The sequence below is a fragment of the Mugil cephalus genome, chromosome 20, assembly GCF_022458985.1.
Source record: "Mugil cephalus isolate CIBA_MC_2020 chromosome 20, CIBA_Mcephalus_1.1, whole genome shotgun sequence".
In the NCBI taxonomy this organism is placed as follows: domain Eukaryota; kingdom Metazoa; phylum Chordata; class Actinopteri; order Mugiliformes; family Mugilidae; genus Mugil; species Mugil cephalus.
The window spans coordinates 4924413-4944721 of record NC_061789.1 but is presented as its reverse complement, the minus strand read 5'-3'; the positions used below and the strand labels follow the sequence as shown (position 1 = coordinate 4944721).

The window sequence follows — 20309 nt, the reverse complement described above, 5'->3', positions numbered from 1 at the left end:
ATTATGCAACTGCTCTTGTCTGTTCGCTGCAGAAACAGAGTGGCACTTAATTACTCTCTGCCACGGAGGATGAAGGCAGGCCCACCAAACCGCACTCATAACTCCCTCAGCACTGGGTAGAGCAGCCCAGCATCCTCAAAAAAAAAAAAAAAAAGCTATTTGAAACTAGTCTTTAAATACAACCCAGCAGGAACGATGGCAGCGGGCCAGAAGCATGAAGGGAGATGGAGAAAGACCAAGAGTTGTGACTCTTACACACACAAGGACAAGAAGTGAGACATATTATGGGATTAAGGTGAAGCTATATAGTCTTCAACCTGGGACAGTTTAATTTTCCACGCCATTAAGCTGCTTTGTCAACAGAACCATCTGTCCTAACAGAGAAATGAGCTCGGTGGGGAAGAGGAGAGGATTTAGGAGAGTTGCAGTACTTACGTGCAAAGGATTGATTGGTCCTCGCGGTCTGTTCAGAGAAAACAGAAAAAAAAAGACACAGTTAGCATCTTTGCATGTTGTTTTTTTTAAAAGCAAGAATAACTACAAACATGGTCTTTAGTGGTAAAACTGCTTCAGCTTTAACAAACTAAAATGCAACTTTCAGTCTGGTTCACCGCGCAAATACATCACCTATTAGGCCGAACCCATGATTTCTAAATGAACAGTATTATCTTTCATGAGAGACAGACATAAAATATTGCTCCACCAGCATCAGAATCACATGAACCGAGTCTGTGTCAAGAGCACATTTTGCAGGCATTCCTCTGGCTGCAGCATCCAGAGCTGCCCTGCAGAGCCAGGCCGCGCACTGGCCATAAACGGACACCCATCCAGACTCTTAACCAAAGCCCTTTTACACCTTTCATCACAGAGGAGCTCAGACCAAAGTCCAGATGACAGGATTAGCTATGCCCAATGAAGGGAGTGACCCCCTCAGCTCCGAAGGTCACTAAAGAGGACTACAAAGAGCCAGAATCAGCGGGGAACTGACACGTCCGTCATCAAATAGTAACTCCAGACGACGACGGCTCTAACTCAGTGGTTACATGATTAAAGTGGACAGTGAGTACGGTAGGCCTTTAGTGTTCCAAAATGTCTGTTTATCATGAAGCATTTCCTTCACACATATGAAAGAAGTTTGGTTTCAAGTTTGCATTTGCCCTTCCTCTATTACCTGGCAAATAAGCAGAATGTTTCTACTATTCACTCAACAGGCACATTTAGCAAAATATGCAAATAGATTTTCTTTCTTTTAACTCAGCTTCCCTTTTAATGACTTGTTCATTACTTTTTATGATCTACTTCAAAAGAGTTTCAACTTAGCTTCTAAGGCTGGAGTCTTCAACATTTTTCAGGCCCCAAACTGATGGAGAGATTAAGTAGGATCCCCCTACCTACTATATGTGTTCTATATTAAACTCGACCTAGTGCTTTTTATAAATTTACATTATTATTATCATTTTGCATTCAATATTAAGCTGTTCAAATAATAAACAGGTTCAGATATTCATTTTTTTAATTTCAAACATGTGCAACAGTAGGGTGGCCATGCAACTAGCATAAATATAAACACACCTACCATCCTAATGTTAGCAGCTGCACTGTTAGCTTCTCTTCTGCTAATATTGCAGCATGCATCTGGGATTAAACCTGGGGACTGAATAGGCTCTTGGCCAGTTGCGGGGAAGCTAACAGAGTAAGTGTGTAATATACAACCTCATGATTGGCTCTGCAGCAATAGAGGCGGGGCCTACTCTGTACAAGAGGCAAAGATGTAAAATGTCTAATCAACCAAAGAATTTGCGACCCCCCTGCGGTACCTCTTTGGACCCCCTAGGGGTCGCAAACCCCCTGTTGAAGACCTATGTTCTATCTAAGGTGAGTATGCTGGATGTAGTTAGACTAATGATCTCATCCGCAACGGTGTGTTCAGTGTGTTCAGCCTACCGGTGAAAGGGCAACATGCTGCTGGTCATAGATGATCGTCGACCGACTCTACAAGCCAAAATAGACCCAACAATAATGTGTTCATTTCTAAATGAAGGATAGCATCACAACCCCAACAGAGGTTTGACAAACCCTTCAATGGTGACTTGGCGACAATGCGTAATGTGACCTTAACACAAGTCATAAAAGCACAATGGCTTGTTTAAACATGTAGGATTAAGTCCTCAATGAGAAAAGGGCAACTTAAAACCCAATGATCTGGTAGAAGGAACTGCTTTTTGTTATATATGATTCACCTAACACATCCACAAATACACAAAGCTCCTCATTAAACCCATTTTCCATTCTTATCAGCTTTAGTGAATCAGGAAATCTGGCAGTAGCTGTTCACTGTGACTGAAACTTACAGTTGTGACCTAAAAACTGCAACATCTGCTGGTGTGTGTGATATGAAGAAAGAAGCCTGACTAGGATCACACAGCACCTTTGTTTTTCACTTCTTTCCATTTTCCAGAAAACGGTTATGGCTAGTTAGCAGCTCTGATGGATAACAACAGAGTTCTCAGCTATTTACTCACACCCTGTTGATGTGGGTCAGATTTTCACAGGTGGCTCCGATAGTTTCCGAGGTGTAATCTTTCACCAGAGTAGTTGCCTTTTGTTCAATATTGAAGCGACAAAGGCCTTCAAGTGACAAAAGTTTGGCAACAAATGAATGCGTGCATCTGAACACCTTTTGCCATGGTTTCCTCAGCGAACACCTACTTTGTTGGATTTGAAAACCAACAGATAGACGCACCTGCAACGGTCGACACTTCTGGTAACAGTGTGAATGATGAATTAGCTGCTCATTAGATTTCAGTCAGCCCCCTTAATAATAACAAAGCTGTTGAAACTCGGGTCAAAGTTTGATTAGTCTTTCTGTCACGGTTCTACTCAGACCTGATGCTCCTCATATGAACCTCATGTTGCTTTTTCACGAGGCACCCGACTCCATCATGAATAAAAAGATCCAACACACACTCCTGTGCAACATCGGCTCAGCTTGACACGATTAAACGTGGAAGGAATTTGCATGTGTGACCTCATGCTTCTGAAATTAGCACCTGATTGCAATCTGCACAGGATAAAACACCCAACAACAACATGCCACTATAGTCAGGCTGAAAGCCCAAACCCCAAATTTGGACCGTGGTGGTATAAGCAGTCAGAAAAACCGGCTATGCAGACAAAAATACAACAATGGGTCTTTCATATTTTGTAAAAATTTGTCCTTAAATGTCAACCTGATGTTAAAAAGAAATCTCCCGTTACTGCAAGAGCATAAAGGCCATGATGCACCAAGCCAACATCAGTCACTCTGACTGTTCCTGCAAGCGATCCAGTGCCACGTCATGATAGTAACATCTGGAATGGGAAAAACATCTGTAGATCAGTCAGCATGACTCAGCTACTTCTAAGTCCAGTTTCCCCTCGTCAGGGACGAATACAGACTACTGCCACCTGCTGGTATGGAGAGTTACTTCCTTTCATATATGTGCTCAAGTGCCAGTTTTTGGTTCAGAAACGACACCATTTACCAACAATTCTTTTCAATGGATCTATTAGTATTTCAAGCATTTTCTCATAATGACATATTTTAACATGAAGTAACACTGATGGAAATCCAGGCTGTTTAGCTTTATGGGGCTGTGTACACAGAAACAAAATAATTTCACTGAGAAGTCAGACCATTAGCATCTGCTCTAAACCAACAAATCAATCATCATGATTTGCTAAAGGTCAGCTCTGCAAGGCAATTAGCTGCTCTCCAAACTTTCCCTCTAGTTCTAGGTCCATTGGCTAGAGCCGCTGCGTTGTGTTCAAGTGCCTGTTTTTGGTCTGGAAACAGGCAATGTTTCCCTTTGACGTTGGTTTGGTTTGTCAGGACTTAATCACAACCTCATAACCTGCAGATTTATCTGATTATACAACACAGCAGACTGACCAGACCAGGTTTGTAGGGCAGGAATAGCAGCGGATGCAGCAATGAAAGTGGGGTTGAGATGTACTCTAAGCTACGTGTCAGTCCTGGCTGATGGGAAGAGATTGCCATTTGTTCAAGAAATTGAAAGGGGTGAGCAGACACAAGTGCACACAGTCTACAGCAGTACTTTCAGTCACATCATTCCCTGCTTGTCTCGTCTGACATCTATTTCATACCCCTGATTCTCTCTTTATAAGTCGCATTGTACCTTCAATCATCCTCCCCCGACTGCCAATCATTCCTTTAATCTAGCGTGACATTTCCAATGTCTCTCCTCCGAAGGTCAGACAAGAACAAAAAAGATATCGACCACATTCTCCACAGCTGAAGTGGGAGTCCTGAGAAAATCCGCCTCTTCCATCAAACCGATGCATCAAGTACATAAAATGGTGTCAAAAACGGTTCCTGAATTCTTATTTTTTGCACGTTTGTCACGTCTAAATGTTTCAGATCATCAAACACATTTAAATGAAGGTTTTTTATTATTAAGGGAAAACAAAATCCAAACCTACATGGCAAGAAGGGGGGGCCACACCACTTTAGTCTGCAAATGGAAATACCAATGGAAATGCCACCCTTAATATTCTCAGCTTTGTTTCTGCCTTTGACACGACGCATCTGGTCACAGTAAAGGTGTGTACTTAGCTTTTCTACTTAGCTTTCGGAAAAAAGCTTTTGTTTGGTAAAATCTCTTGAGTGAGTGCATCCATCTGGTTCATCTGGCATCTGCTGCTGCTTCCTGCGTCACCACGGCAACTAAGTGCATGGGTCATATTTGCCCAGGATGCCACTCTAGGCCACGGCCAGGCCAAGGCAAGCATGGGTGGGTGGACCAGTCAAACCGAAGGTGCTATTCCCTCCCCAGTAGCTCATTACTGCCTCAATAAATCTTATCCCCCTTTTTGTGTGCCCCCCCCTTTTCATCCGGTTGCTCTCGTTTCCCATTTTTTCCCCTCTCATGAATGGTGCAAAGCCAGATTACTCACATCGACACTGCTAGAAAGGAATCACACATGTTTTCAATTTGACCACCTCAGCGTCATTTTCAGACCCTTTAAGTATTTCCTCCTCGATGATTCGCAAACCAATCATTAAGCTAATGTCAGTGTAAGACCACAGCTCAGCCTCTGTCTGGACACAAGTTAAATATCAGTAACGCTGCAGTGACATGACAACGCCTCCCTCTAACGTATAGTGGCACTTACTTCCTGAGCTTGTTGTAAACGTCACTGATTATCTCAAATTATATAAACGAGGCAGAGGCTGAGAGTGTGTTAAAGTCCTCGGGGGATTAACGGGAAACCTTTCAGGAAATCTCAGGTGCAGAACACTCACATGCACCATTCTCGCTTGAGGCTTATGTGATAAGAGATGGGCCTGTCTTGCGCAGCAGGGTTCCCTTCGCTGCTAATAATTTATCCCCCTATGAGGATTAAACAAACCCTCATTCTTCACATTCCAGAGCATTTCCCCGTCGCCCTGCGTCTCCACTAAAGCCCCGATCATTACCATAACCCCTCATTATGCCGACCTTATTTAACCTCGTGCAGTCCCAGTTCTTAGCGCACACGGTGACTTTTATTAACAATAAGTCTTACAATAAGGGCTGCAACAATTGACTATTTTTTCCAATGAATCCATTAATATTTCAAGAGTTTTTTCAAATATTTTTCTCATAATGACATATTTTAACGTTAAATCTATGAAGGAAGAAACCAACTTCAATATCTCTGTGGGGGCTCCAAGTCATCCTGGTCATGGTAGATAAAAAAAAATGCTAAAACAAGAGCAACTGAACTTTTAGAGTTTCTTGAAGATGTTTCATCTAAGCTGCTTCATCACTTCTTGTAGACTGGTGGGGTTTAAATGGGAAAATCATACCACTAGCAGAAGCTGAGTGAGAACTAACTTTTCGATTTGGTTTTTAGATTTAGACAAACTTTATTGATGCACAAGGGAAACTGCTTGGTCACAGTAGCTCAGCTGCACATAAAAAACACAAATAAAAATAGGTGTAAGATGATAAAATGAGAAAAAAAAGTGTACAACATTTGCATATATGCACAAATGTACAAATAGAGACAGAAGCAAATATGTACTATATACATAGGAAGGATAAATAAGGTGAGTTGTTGTACAACTGGATTGAGTGTGTTTTGAGCAGGATTGATTGAATGGTTTGTGCTGACTGTGATTAGAACTGCAGGTGTGTTATTTATCTGCAAAAAGGCTGCTTGCACCAACTTAGAGAGTGACGTCGATGGAAATCTAGTCAATCCCAGCTGTCATTGGACAAGAGGTGGGTGCATCCTGGACAGGTCACCTGTCTGTCCAGTCACACTCACACCTACTGCTAATTTAAGATCACCAATTAACCTAATGAGCATGTCTTTGGTCGGTGGGAGGAAGCCGGAGTACCCGGAAAGAACCCACGCAGAGTAGGAGTGGGCGATACTGGGAACTTTGGTATCGATCCGATACAAGGTAAATACAGGGCTAGCATCGCCGATATCGATACTTCGTCACTTCGTCGTCACAATCATCAAATAACTTTGTCATTTTGCCTTTAGTTCCTTGTTTACGATCAAACACAGGACAAATATTTTAGGGTGAACTAATCACAATATAAAATAATTTAACAGTGTAAAATTAAGCAACTACCCTTTTACTGCACATAATTATTTTAGGAAAAAATGCAGCAAGAGAGGGAAATGTTGGCTCATTCATTTTCCACCAAAAAGTGGGTCCGCACCCCGAGTAATTGTCTTCTTTTCCGAGTACTGACACATTTCAATGATGGCATCAGTGCCAGCTGTGCGATGCTGCTGTGATGCTACTATTTCTGATGCTACTATTTCAGTGTCAAACTCTCTCAGAAGAGAGAAACAGCACTCACATATCGATCTGGTACCAATACTAGCCTTGGTATCGATACTATCGATATTTAGATTGATATGCACAGCCCTAACGCAGAGAAAGGCCCCAGACTAATTGACCACTGCATTCTCGTCTGAGACAGAACTGAGAATAACCCAGCAACAAGACCAACCGGCAATCAGGCAAAACTCAATGCTCATGCATAGCCATTGTGCTGCTATGGTAGACCATTTCATTTTTACAGTGCATGGGAATGCTGGCGTTTCCCACTCACACTCTACTGGGGGACGGGATTACGTGGGCATACAGCTGACGGCTAGGCTAGTTAGCTGGTGTCTTCTTGTTGGTTGCTAGCTGGTAGCTGACTGCTAACGTGCTGGTCTGTTTTTCACTTGGACGTGGGCTCCTAAATGTGTTTTGCCTCGGATCTTGGCTCAAGGGATTGTAACATCTTATTTTGTGTAATGATGAATGAATGGGATGAACTGAAACACTGAAACGCGTCGTGTCGTAAATCTGGCGTATTTACTCAATCAACACCATGGACTTTGTCAACACTGTACCCGCAATTGAGACAATTTTCCACACTAAGGAGGATAATTTTCCAAATCAAAGACATATGGAACATATTAAAACCCCATTATGGTAAACGTGAATTATATAGGTTTTGCAGTTAATCTGATAAAACACAGAACAACAATAGCACTTCTTGTTAAGCTCGCGTGGCAAAATGGGTTTGCGCGGAAATTCTAGGTAGCCCTGAGCCAAACTTTCTCGTTTACACTCCAGGCTGAAAAGGTCTGATGGCTCCTTTAACCGCAGCCACCAAAAACATTCTCCACATCCGCAGCTGAAACCAGACCTTTAGCTTACAAAAACACTCTTAACGCAAGGATCATAATTACGCCTATTTGCCATGAGCCGCGCTCGGTAACGCGGTTCTAGTTCAACCCGAACGTCTGGCTCGCTCAGCGTGTTCTTAATTGTTGATTTTAACTCTGAGCACGAGATCTTTACAACTGGATGTAACACGTTTCTTTCCACACTGAAGCCCCAAGCTCTCACAATTCAAAGCTTCATAAAAGAAGTCGTAAAGCGCAAACTGCACACGGTGAAAATCCCAGCGCCATGGCAACCACTTCACACACATGTGAAATCCTGAGCGATAGCCAGCGAGCCGCTCTCTCGTAAACTCTCAGGATTATCCCACGGCAAAACACACACACACAAAAAAAAAAATATATATATATATTCATGCAGAACGAGTTCCCAAAGTGTCGACTATATTGGTGCAAAGGTGATATGAAAATGGCGGCCTGATTACTCGCAGAGGCCTCGAGCTGACGCAGAACAGGATCCAGAGCTACTTATAAACCGGAGGAACAAAGCGCTGAGTGTGTGTTAAAGTGTGTGTGTGTGTGTGTGTGTGAGACGGAGCTCATTCACATTCCCAGACAGTAGAAGTAGCAATGCAGTCGTCGTGATCTGGGAAGTGTCGCGGTCCGGGGGGAACCTGCGGTGTATAACTGTCACCGACAATTATGATAAGATGCAAATTAAGCGCGGTTTAAGTGGAAGGGGTAATAGGCTACATCCTCCAAAAGCGGTTCTGATAAGATAAATAAACTTAGACACTATAAATCCCACAGCGGCGATTAAGGTTAATACTAACAGCCACTTTATTTCCACCCCGATCTGTGGAACGGAGTAAAGAAGGAGCCTGAGCTCAAGCAAACAACTGCTACGTTTACATGGACATTAGTCTACGTCTTTGAGATCCTATCCCGACTAAATTGCTCAAGTAGGTTTTTTTCCATTAATTAACAATTCCATATTAAATCAGATAAACTTATCTTAATTAACAGGATATGTGCCCCACTGCTGTAATTACACTTTTACTCTCAACCCAGAGGTTTTAACCAACTATAGACCAATGTATAAACTTCCTTGTATCTCTAAAGTTTTAGAAAAGGTTGCTGCCAATTACATGTGTGACCAATCAGGTTTTAGAGTCCATCATACAGTACAGAAACAGCTATGGTTAAAGTTACCAAGGGGGTTTTTCCCTCGCCAACGTTGCCTTCAGGCCGGTTTTTGTAAAGCCTCTTGAGACAATTTGTATTGTTATTGAAGCTACGTAAATGAAATTGAATTGAATTGCACGGTACTCCACTAATAATGAGAAATAACTGAATAAACAGATTTAGAGGGGTGGTGTAAACCTTATGATAATCCATTCAACAGGAAGAAATTAGCTCCTAATAACCATGTAAACTCTTGATCTGCTGGTTTCTCTCTGGTTATTGGAATAAATCCATTCTTTCTGAGCATGTTTGCTCTACGTGGGGAAAAAACATCAGGTGACAAATTTCCAGGAGGGACAGAAACACAGAGTCATCAAGTCATGTTACTCCACTCTACGGCTATGTCCACACAAATACGGTTTTTGGGTGAAACCGCGTAAGTCTTGCACGTTTCTGCCGACCATCATGACGGATCCAGATTTTTCGGAGGCTGGATCCGGACCTTTTTGAAGCCAGGTCCCATAGGCCTGGGATATGTCCTACAGCATTTCTACAACAAGAGGCAGTTTTGCAATGGATCCACCTTTTCGGAGAAATTCTCAACACCAAGGAAAACTGGCTTTAGTACTCGTGCACACATTTTCACCTCATGTTTGTGCAAATTGTGTCTTTCGTTTGACTTCAGTGTCTCAAATTGACTTTGCATTCTGCCTGAACACAGCTTTAGAGCCACAGATGGTATTTTGGGTGGAGAATCTCCAAAACAAAGAAGTCATCACCCACTATAGACTGTACATTGATGGAGTCATTTACCAGATTGGTGCTGAGGAGACTGAGTAACAAAAGTAGAGTTAAAAGATGAAAAACAAAGCACAATGTCCAAAAACATCCTACAAACGTTAACTCTGAAACTAGAGATATCCCAATTGCCACTGGGGCCAATCCAAGCAGTTTCTTTGAAATGATTGGATCAGATCCATATCAGGCTTCAGTCAAGGCCCAGCTTTTGTAGTTATTTATTTTAGGTCTTACATAAACCAAAACCAACCAAAACTTCTTCTTTGTTTGTTTTTGTTTTGTTTGTGGCGTTTGGCTAGCAACAAATCTGTCAAAATTCACAGAAGAAGAAGAGGAGGAACCAAAATCCTGTGACCGAAACAACGACAAACACTGAAACCTGCGTTTGAAAGACGAGAAAGGTTTCCTGGAAACAGCGTCAAGGTACGAGCTACCTTCTCCACACTACATTTAACCTGACAGAAATATTTATTGGACTAAATCCAGTCACATCTAGGAGAAAACATGAATTACTCAGATCTAAATGATTGGATTGAGGGGCAAAAAATCTTGATCGGGGCATCTGTAACTGAAACTGCCATCAGACATTTAAGGCTTAAAACTAGGGAGATGCAATTAAAAAACAAACTAGACAATCCAGCTAAAAGTCTCTTTACATCTGACCATTTGCAACCGCCCAGTGACACATTATTAACGCTGTTGCACCAGCTGCCAGTTAGGCATTTGTTAGTTTATGAACAGAAGGGCAGGGAGACCCACAGAGTTGTCTGTCCCTTTGGCCTCGTGTACCTACAGTATCTCTGTGAGTGTGTTTGTGTGTGAGCTGGAATTTGGATGTCCCTGGTTTCCCTCGCTTCCAGCACCGGGGGCCTCTTGGGTGGGGAACAGGTGTTGTTTTCAGCAACAGAGGTGACATTAAAGGCACCGTTTTACACTTTTTTAGTTGATACGTCATTATCACTCTGTGCCAATAGGTGGAACATGCCAGTGAGATCACTTTCTCACCAGCAACAAATGAACAAATGGGCGGAGGCCGTTCTAATGCCCCCCTCCACCCCCCTGAGAGTCACAGGATGTGCATCTGGCATAAGCGAATACTTCCCAAGAGAGGGAAGAGTCTAGTAAGGCAGAGAAGGGTGTGGCGGGGGAAAGAGGACAGATAGCAGAGTGATGGGGGGGGGAAACAGAGATAGCGAGGGGATAGAGCTCAGAGTGGCACAATGGAGTCATGGCGTAATGAGGAAAAACACAAAATTAGAGCGTCGCACAATGACACGTTGAACGGATAAAATCCTGAGCATGTTTCAGTACGTCTGACTCAGCTGCAGGACGATACGATGACAGTTGGCAGCTGAGATCTCGGGTCGGAAATAGACTGTCATAACGGCTTATGGAATGTCCCCACCCTCCCGGAAATGACAGGAGTGTGTGTGTGTGATGAGGGACCACCTGGGTATAGGGAGACACACACACACACACACACACACACACACACACACACACACACACAAAGATAAAGGCAGAAGAAGAAGCTCATTTTCACCTTGAGGTGTAAAACAGGAAGCTCTTTTGAAGCCAAGCTTTCATTCGTCTCTCCCACCACCTCTTTCTTTTCCACGTCAGATCACGGGGATCCCTTTTTGGCAAAATGAACAGACTGATAGATAAAGAGTTTGAAAGAAAACGTGGGAAAAGAGAATTTGAGGGGATGTACTTGAAAACTGGAAACAAACTACAAGTTAAAAGGCGACGAGGGCCCGTGTAATGAAATTCATTGAGTTGTCACTGGAAACGTGATGCGACTGGACAACAAAGTTGAACTCGTCTCAACTTTGAGTCGACAATCAATGGCAGCATTCGGGTCAGCTGAATGACAAAAAACACCGTCCACCACTTTGATTCCCACCGCCAAATTCAGAATACTGATATTTTGGAGTATCGGATGAACCTAAATGAAGTGGCCGAGCAGAGAGAGCAAATAGGGAGCGGTGACGGCAAGAAGAATTAACTAACTGCCATTTGCTCACAAACACTTGGAGTGGAAAATAAACAAGAGGGTTGCCGAGACAATCAGGACCACATCAAAACCCCACTACTTCCCAGCTGTCGGCTACAATGGGATGGGGCGACAAGTGTTTCGGTTTATACTGTATGTGGAAACAATGCAAATCCACAGGCAGAACTGCAACCAAACTGCCTCAAAGTGTAGCCAACAAGACCTGTGGACATGGGACAAGATTCCCACAGTGAAAGTGGCTAAACACCACGTTTTATTCTGTTGCACACATTGTCTCTGAAATTCAACTCGAATATCTGCTAGCTACATTATAAATCACATTGTGTTCCCCAGATTTACCTGGAAGTGCCAAAAAAACTGAGGTAGGAGGAGTCAGGCGCTGCCAAGATGGCGGCAGCCAGATACACAACGCTGAGCTTCAAAACCACTCTTGGGGACCCCTACAGGTGATGTTGTGGTGATATTGGCCATCCTTATATAAAGTCAATTGGGATGCTCGATATTGTCCAATTCTTAATTTCCGATACCGATATCAGCTGACACCGATATGTGCAGGCTTTTTACCCCAAAACTATATCTCCTGTAACTTTAGTCAGGGACCTGACGAGCAAACTTGTTAGCCACAGCTAGCAATCCACTTGTTGTTCTTGTTGTTGTTGTAGCGTGTGCTAGTAAACGTTGCATACTGCAATCATGGAGGCTTGGAAATGCTGAAACTTACATCGGTTGAACATCAGTTACAAAACCCGACATTTCCAGATATTACATTTTTATGCTAATATCAGCCCATCCCTTCTAATTAATTTACAATTAGAAAAAGTATTTGTAGAAATAAATTAGAGATTACAGTGTTGGGGTAAATGAAAACTAAAGACATCACATAAGTGGTTGGAGATTTGTTTTTTCCACAGTGAATGTATATTGGATTAAAAATATCAAAGCAGGCATAACAAACGTCATTCATAAAGAGTTTCAGATTGTCTAAGCACAGACACAGTGGGATTTCAAAGTAAGAGCCAAGAAAACCAGTCTTAGACCCAACAAAAATGTAATATTGTGTCTTCGTCTTTGCTAATATTGGCTTTAAACCTACCCGCAGGGGGTGGGGGAAATAAGTCAGAATTAAAAGTGCATGGAAAGTCGAGCCTTTTGAGTATTTAATTCATTTTATCAGCTCCTTGGCCTCTCTGCTTGTGTTACACTGTCTGAGCTGTACTCCACAGAGAGCCTTCAGACAGACTTTTGGAGCCTTTCCCTTTTCAAGTCCCACAAAGCACATTTTTGAAATGCTTCTCATGCAGGGGTGAAATGAGAAAAGTCTGGGAGGGAAAACAGAGGGATATCGAGTCAGATACAACGATACAGAGAGTGGGAGAGAGAGAGGCTTTGAGAACCAAGTCCCACATGTTTCACAAGGAGGGGTGCTGGACTGGTGTGGTAAACATCCTATGACTAATTAGAAGACTCTTTGAAATTCAATATGTCCATCCTGCTGCATTAAGTTACCCAGAGGACATGTGCCAGTTATACGGCATGCTAGCAAAGAGACAACATGTGCGCGTTGACAGTGGAATGGAAATTTACAGCTCAAATTCCCAGTCAGGGGGTCGGAATGAGACAGTTTAATACTAGCAATAGGTGGGTGGGGTAGTTGTAGAAGAAGATCCAGAGACTACTCACAAACACAATCACACGGATAAGACTGAGACATGGCAACATAATAACACATAATCTAGTTATTTGGTTCACTGAGCACAGTGGTCGTACCAGACAAAATGCCAGCGGTGTCAAAATAGCACAAACAGTCGCGTTCTCATTTCCCACAAAAGCGACAGAAGGTGGGGTTCATCCTTTGCGTCTGATTGGCTCCACCACTATTCAGGCCATTACTCGTTAGCCGGGCAAAACAAGTTCATCCGTGGCTAAATTTACACCGAGATTCACGTGGACACTGAATAAAATGACCGTATGTGTTTACATGACAGAAAACATGCGGAACATCAAAAGTTAGTTGATTAAATACAGAGCACACATGGATTCCAGTTTTGTTCATATCTTCAAATGCTTTCAGTGTTTCCACGTTTCTTATCCCCCTGGGAACTCGTCAGTTCACCTGATGTTTATCCCCCAACATGCTCAGGAAGAATGTCACCAGATCAAGATCACGGTTATTAGGAGATAATGTGTTCCTGTTGAAGAGATTATCAAAGGTTTACATCACTGTTTCAAAAATACTTTCCAACTGAGTCAGTCTGTTCTGATTGAGGTGGTGATGCATTTTTATTCTGATTATGTGCGCCGATCTTTAGCCAAAGATGCAAAGCTGTAGAAAAGGCAACTGGTTGTAAGAGACCCCAGTCAGGCTAACCCTAACCCTAACCCTAACCCTAACCCTAACTCTTCCTCTAGCCCTAAACTGCTAGTCATTTGGAAGCTACTTGAACGACGGTGAAATGTCCCAATGTCTTTGCGTCGGCTTTGCTTTTTGGTAATACCTTGACCTGGATGTCTGAGAGCCTTCACAAACCTGTTGTCTTTTACATTTTACCCATGAGGAACCAAAAAAGATCTGTGATTTTGTCAGCATACAAGTCAATGTGCCAACACAAACCTTCTTCAAACAGTCATGCACACACAGGATCTCAAATCTCCCTCGACATCCCAACAATTCAACTCCTGTGTGTCATTGACTTCGTGCTGCCACACCTAATATCCATCCAATCTCCTTGCTTGTCACTGTCAAAAGGGATTATCTGCACAAGGTCCCAAGGAAATACAACACCCATTATTGCTTTTGTTGAACAAATATCTCAGATAGAGTTAACACTGTCCTCTGGGCTGGGCTTATTCCCCAAGGACATAAAAGACAAGGCGGCAGTTTGAGCAACACGTTTTTGACTTTTTTTATACACTAACAGAGCTTAAGTGCTGCAACACAGTGTGCCTACAGAGAGTGTAAAATTAGCCCTGCACTGTTGGGTGTTGCCTCCACGCCAATGAAAGGGGAGGGAAAGCAGTTGCGGGAGATATGGCAGAAAGCATTTGGCAATGTAATCGATTGCAGATGGCAGCCGTCGGGTGGCTTGTTTGGTCCACAGTGGTTCTTTGTGATGGCTAGGCCTGCCGTAATCCAACGGGACAAGGCAGTTTTCATGTGTGTGTGTGTGTGTGTGTGTGTGTGTGTGTGTGCGTACCTCTAATATTGCAGTGTTAAGCTCTGCAGCCCCACAGGAATTCCAGACGCACAAGGGGGAGCAGGGGTTCACAAACAGGGAAGTAACTGTGTCACTGACGACACATTCACTGGGACAATATTTCTCCATAACTGATTGTGTTTACCTAGACATTAATTAAAATGATCTGATTGGTGCAATACTTGGTGCAACCTCTACTGAAGTTTGTCTTTACTCATGATATTCATAAATGTTTATTTTCTCATTATTATTCAGCCTCCTTATCACTTCATTCCATTGAACACTAATTGTTTTTATTTTTTCCCCCAACTTTCCCCAGTGTGTCTTATCTTATCTTATCTTATCTTATCTTATCTTATCTTATCTTATCTTATCTTATCTTATGATGTAACCCAAAATGGAGCATCAAGGAAATAGGGGAAAGAGGACGAAGAAGAAGGTTGTTTTCCAGATCAATGCCCACATCAATTACAACATTCCAACAGTTCAAATTTTATTTGAACAATTTGTCATTTTGCTGCCTCATTTCCCCTGATACTCATCCCACAAATGGCAAACATGTGCAAAAAGAATAAATTTATTCCTACCAGAGAGAAATGATGGAACAGTTCCTCAAAAATGAAGCCAAAGCTAGTAGAGCTCCCCCTGGTGGCTGGAGGCTGCAGCATAGATCATAAACTCAATCTCCTCCTTGTTAGTGAATGCGACTTGGGCTGAACTAAAACACTAAAGTACATGTCCAAAAAAACTTTTTCAAGGATGGTTTCTGTCATTCTAGGTAGTTGATATAATGTTGATGCATGTTCAAGTATCAATCTTTTTGAATAAGCTCCATTTTAGTTAGTTAATTGATGCAAAATGGACAGGATGTGACGTAATGGTGACTACCAGTTGCCATGACAACCACTCAGTATGTCACAGCCCTGTGGGATTGGGGGAGGTAGAGTAGAGCGTGGTAGGAAGTGTGGCTCCACAATCGGACCGTACTGCCCAATCTGACACCAAAGTCGCAACATGGCTTCACTGGATCATTGTTCATATTCATATACAGTCATGGTGGCCGAGAGGTTAAGGCGTTGGACTCGAAATCCAATGGGGTTTCCCCGCACAGGTTCGAATCCTGTTCATGACGGAATTCACTTTTGTGAATTTCTCATAGAGATGAATATAGTATCTATCTATCTGGATATTAGGCACAAATATCCGGAACAGATTAACAAAGACTTCCACGACCTCTCTCAATCTGACTAAATATTCAGATGTTTTGTTCAAATTATTAGCAGAATAAATGCAACAGGTGAGAACTAAATCTGAATATAAAAAAGAGAATAGTCGCTTATAGAAGCTTACATGTTTGACTAGAGCAATGTGGGTTACTGGAGCACCAACAAGTAGAGGTGATACTAGACACTGAAAAATTCAACTGCAGTATCACATTGAGGGTCAGACAGATTGAGTGCAGATGAATAAATAGACAAATGCAGTCAGTAGCTCATTAAACAGAGTGACAGAGAGGCTCAAGCAGTCAGCATCTCCACTGGCCTACAGGGGGTTGTGGGTGTCGGTGAGAGGCCAGGTAACCCTATCTGCAGCGCCGAGGCCTTTTGGCATCAGCACTATGTGTCTCTCATGACAACACTATCCAAGAATGAGTGGGCATTACATGAAAGTGACTCCACCTTAAATCATCTTCACAACTTCTCTCGGATGCATGAATGTCACAAGTATGCACACACGCACACCACCATGGGTCAGTTAACTGTTGACTGCCGATGCGTGAGCCTGCAGGCTGAGCTGGCATGGACACTTTGCAAGTTTCACTTTGAGAAACTTGAAATAGGTGCTATAGTGGTGCAGAAAACATGAGAACCTGTAGCTGGTGGTGGAGAACAAGGTGTTATGGTGGTTCCATGGTGTAATGGTCAGCACTCTGGACTCTGAATCCAGCGATCCGAGTTCATCTCGGTGGAACCTTACATTTGTAATAAGTATCAACACTATTTATTGGACTTAATCCACTTGCATGGGTCACACATGGTCTAGGAAAAGAAAAAGATTTATTAATGTCAAAGGGAGGAAATTTGGTTTACTTAAGATTGGATAGGGGTTGTGCGGTATACCAGTTTATACCTACCGACATACAGGTGTATTTGATTACACAACGTAAGGAACACTGCACAACGAGACAATGTTTCAGACCGGTTCATTTTCAATGTAGCACTTCTAAACATGCACAACTGCATCACTGTGAGGCGTGGTGAAGATGGAAAGGTCTGAAAAATTAAGCAGCAGAACGAGAAGACTTGTGCCAAATGAAAGGTGCCGTGTCGGTTGTTTGGATTTTTTTTTTTTTAGAGTGACCGAACGTCCCCAATTTCTGGGGACAGTCCCCGTTTTGGATGACCTGTTCCCTGGCTATAGCTGTACCCCCAATTTTAGCTTTTTATGAAAGATAAAAAAAAAATGAGGCGCACAGACTACAATTATTACGGTAGTCGGTCATGCTGCTATTCTAAATATGTTTAAATATGAATAAATATGTCAAAATAAATGAAACCCTAATTGTTCCAGTTTCTTCACTTCATCTTGATAACAAGCTCCAAATGTCCCTAGATTTCACCGTGATATACATTTTTGGTCATACCACCCAGCCTTATCAGATACTGAATATTAAAAGACTGGCATGGCTGGCATGTGCGTAGGTATGCACATGTGAAGAGGACAGAAACCACGAATCAGAGCTGATGCATGATCCTCAAAGAGAAATATGATTCCATCCTGTACGAACCGCACAGCTGCATGTGCATATTTGTGTGTGTATACGTGTGTGTTCGCGGTACGCTGTTTAAACGGGATTCCCCTCGATGGTCTGAAACATGTTTGTTGAACGAGCACAGATAGTCCTCTCACACACACACAAACACACACAAACACACACACACACCTGTCACGTCACTCAGACCCTGGACGTGCCCTTCCCCACCTCTCCTCTCCAGCCCTCGCTGCCCCAACCAGCGGCCTCATTTCCCAGAGAAGAACTCCACCACTCCAGGCCTCCCTGCCTGCATCGACACACACAGCACCCGGGTCCCAGCCCCCTTCAGGCAGCACAAAGCCCTCATTGTCAGGCACAATGCTGGCCGCCCCCTCTGCCTTTCCCCCGGACCCTCTACTCTGTTTCCCCCCATAAACTCTGTCCCTTCTGCCCACACCCCCTCCTCTGAATTTTTGGTCTTTACCTTCCTTCCTCTCAACTCTTCACGTTTAAATTGCCTCCATCAATGTAGTCGATTGTGTCTGTGGGGCTCTTGTGTCAATATTAAAGCCTTCAACATTCCCCCCTCGTCCCTGCCCCACCTCTCCAAGTCATTTCCCACTTCTCTGACTGTTGTGTTGCCTCCTATAGTCTATTCTCTTCTCCATTTGACTGGATGAAGTTTCTCAACAGTCTATTTTCAGCACCATTAAACCATTAAACAGCATCTTTGCTGTGCATCCAAATTAAACATGTTTAGAAGTCAGATGGATCTCTGAACCCTGCAGCTTCTCTACAGGGTTAAATAAAGGCCTACGAAACCTAGTCGCATCCTCGTCCATCTGCAATTCGTATTTGACTGCAATCAAAAGAACAACACATGACTAAAAACTATGAGAACAACTAGTTTAACTTGAAAATACAAAGTCAGCAAACAGCGCCCTGGCACCGGTGAAAGGTGCAGCTGTAACGAGGACAGGTCTGTCTGCACACCCTGCAGCAAACAAAGCTAAATGTGTCTCCTTCTTCCTCCTTGCCTTTCCCCCTGTTTAACAGCTCCACACACAGTCTCCAAGGCTCCAAGTTCACCTGGTATTAACATGCAATTTGTATTTGGATACTTAATCTGGAAAATGATATCTGATCCACAAACCTCTGAATTTTTTAGCAAGAGAAGACTGGCTAACCTGCAGGTTTGGTTGGACCAAAGATGCTTCGCTAAACTACTTATGTATTGATATAGGGCAGACATTTAAAGATTCACATTTATATATTAGACATGTGTCTGCGATCCGGACACAAATTTAAATCTTTTAACAGCCACATACCTGAAATCTATTTCAACATTTATGCAGTGGTATCAGAGGTTTCTGCTACTCTATGAACTGACAGTTGGTTCTGCTTTCTCTTTGTTCAGTCATTTGTGAAGTCGTTGTGCAAACAGTGCCATCTGTGTTGCTCCAAAGTGCAGGAACGATTCCAGACAATCGTGTCTTTAGAACTTAAAAACGCAGCAATAATTGGCGCCAAGAGAACCAAAAGAAATCCTACTGCAGAATGTGCTTCTCTAATCTAATCTTTGCCAGGTTGTTGCACCAGCCCTAGGATTAAGGGTTAGGGTTAGGGGTAGGGGTAGGGGTAGGGTTAGGGTTAGAGTTAGGGTTAGGGTTAGAGTTAGGGTTAGGGGTAGTGATAGGGACCCAATCAATTACTCAGAAAATAATGGATGGATTGTGAATGTAACGCTGCCTAATCTGTCTTCCTTGGAAGAAGAAACTAAAAGAATACTAAAAGATAAGATGACAGATGAACCGTGGATGTTACTTAGACATGTAGCGCCAACCTAGACCAGACCAGTCACCCCCACCCCATAGCAGTGACACTCTTGACACAGGTACACATAGGGCTCCATGATTATGACCAAAATGATGCTATTACAAAGTGCAACTCAATGGAAACAATTACAGCTTACACAGAAAAGGCAATACCGTAGCTTCTTCTCCAAGCATCAACCTCTGGGTCTGAGCAATGAAACCCATGTAGAAGTGCAAAAAACTGCAGTTCATCGAGTGGCCACTTGAGGCTCCAACAGGGAGGAAATCCTCATAGACCTCCATGTTAAAAAGACCTACTTTACAGCATTATTACAGCTGTTAACATGTTTACAGCCTGGTACAAAAAACACAAATTTGGTCTCAATAGTTTTCACTATTCATGACCAATGTAAGGGGGTTGAATTTTTTTTTTTTACATTAGTTTATTTTCTTTTTATTAAGGTTTAAAATTCTGCATAATTAATTTTGAGTGACAAGTGGTAGCCTGAGCTAACAGGTAGCACAGAGTTGAGTGGGATGGTCTCAACATCTAACACAAACCCCCAATGTCCATATCTGGAGTAAGTGTGGGCGGAGTAAAGCTCATCCAGGCTCCGCCCACGTCAGGCTTCATTTTCAAGGTTCAGAACCCGATGGGTGACGTCGCAGTGGGTTTGTCCATGGTGTATGCAGTCAATGTTCTTCTCACGACATACTGACTTGCTCTCATCAGTCCACCAAGTGACCTGAAGTTGCCGCTGCAAGGAGCGTTCACTTGTTATTTAGGCAGCTTAATGAAGCCTCAACCAATGCGTTCGCCCCCTGGTGGTTGGCTGACTACAGGTTGAGAAAGTGCTCGA

General features: G+C 42.9%; 1 protein-coding gene and 1 non-coding gene across 5 annotated transcripts in view; one reads left to right on the top strand and one right to left on the bottom strand.

Annotated features, from left to right (window-relative positions):
* Positions 1-20309, bottom strand: part of LOC124997441 (myosin-10) — a 65273-nt gene that overhangs the window by 30420 nt on the left and 14544 nt on the right. For all 4 annotated transcript variants that reach the window (XM_047571128.1, XM_047571129.1, XM_047571130.1 and 1 more), the window contains exon 4: positions 436-463. In XM_047571128.1, the coding sequence (XP_047427084.1) occupies positions 436-463 (28 nt within the window). The remainder of the gene's footprint in view (positions 1-435; positions 464-20309) is intronic.
* trnas-cga lies at positions 15931-16012 on the top strand. Its single transcript has one exon. It is a non-coding gene; the product is annotated as a tRNA-Ser (tRNA).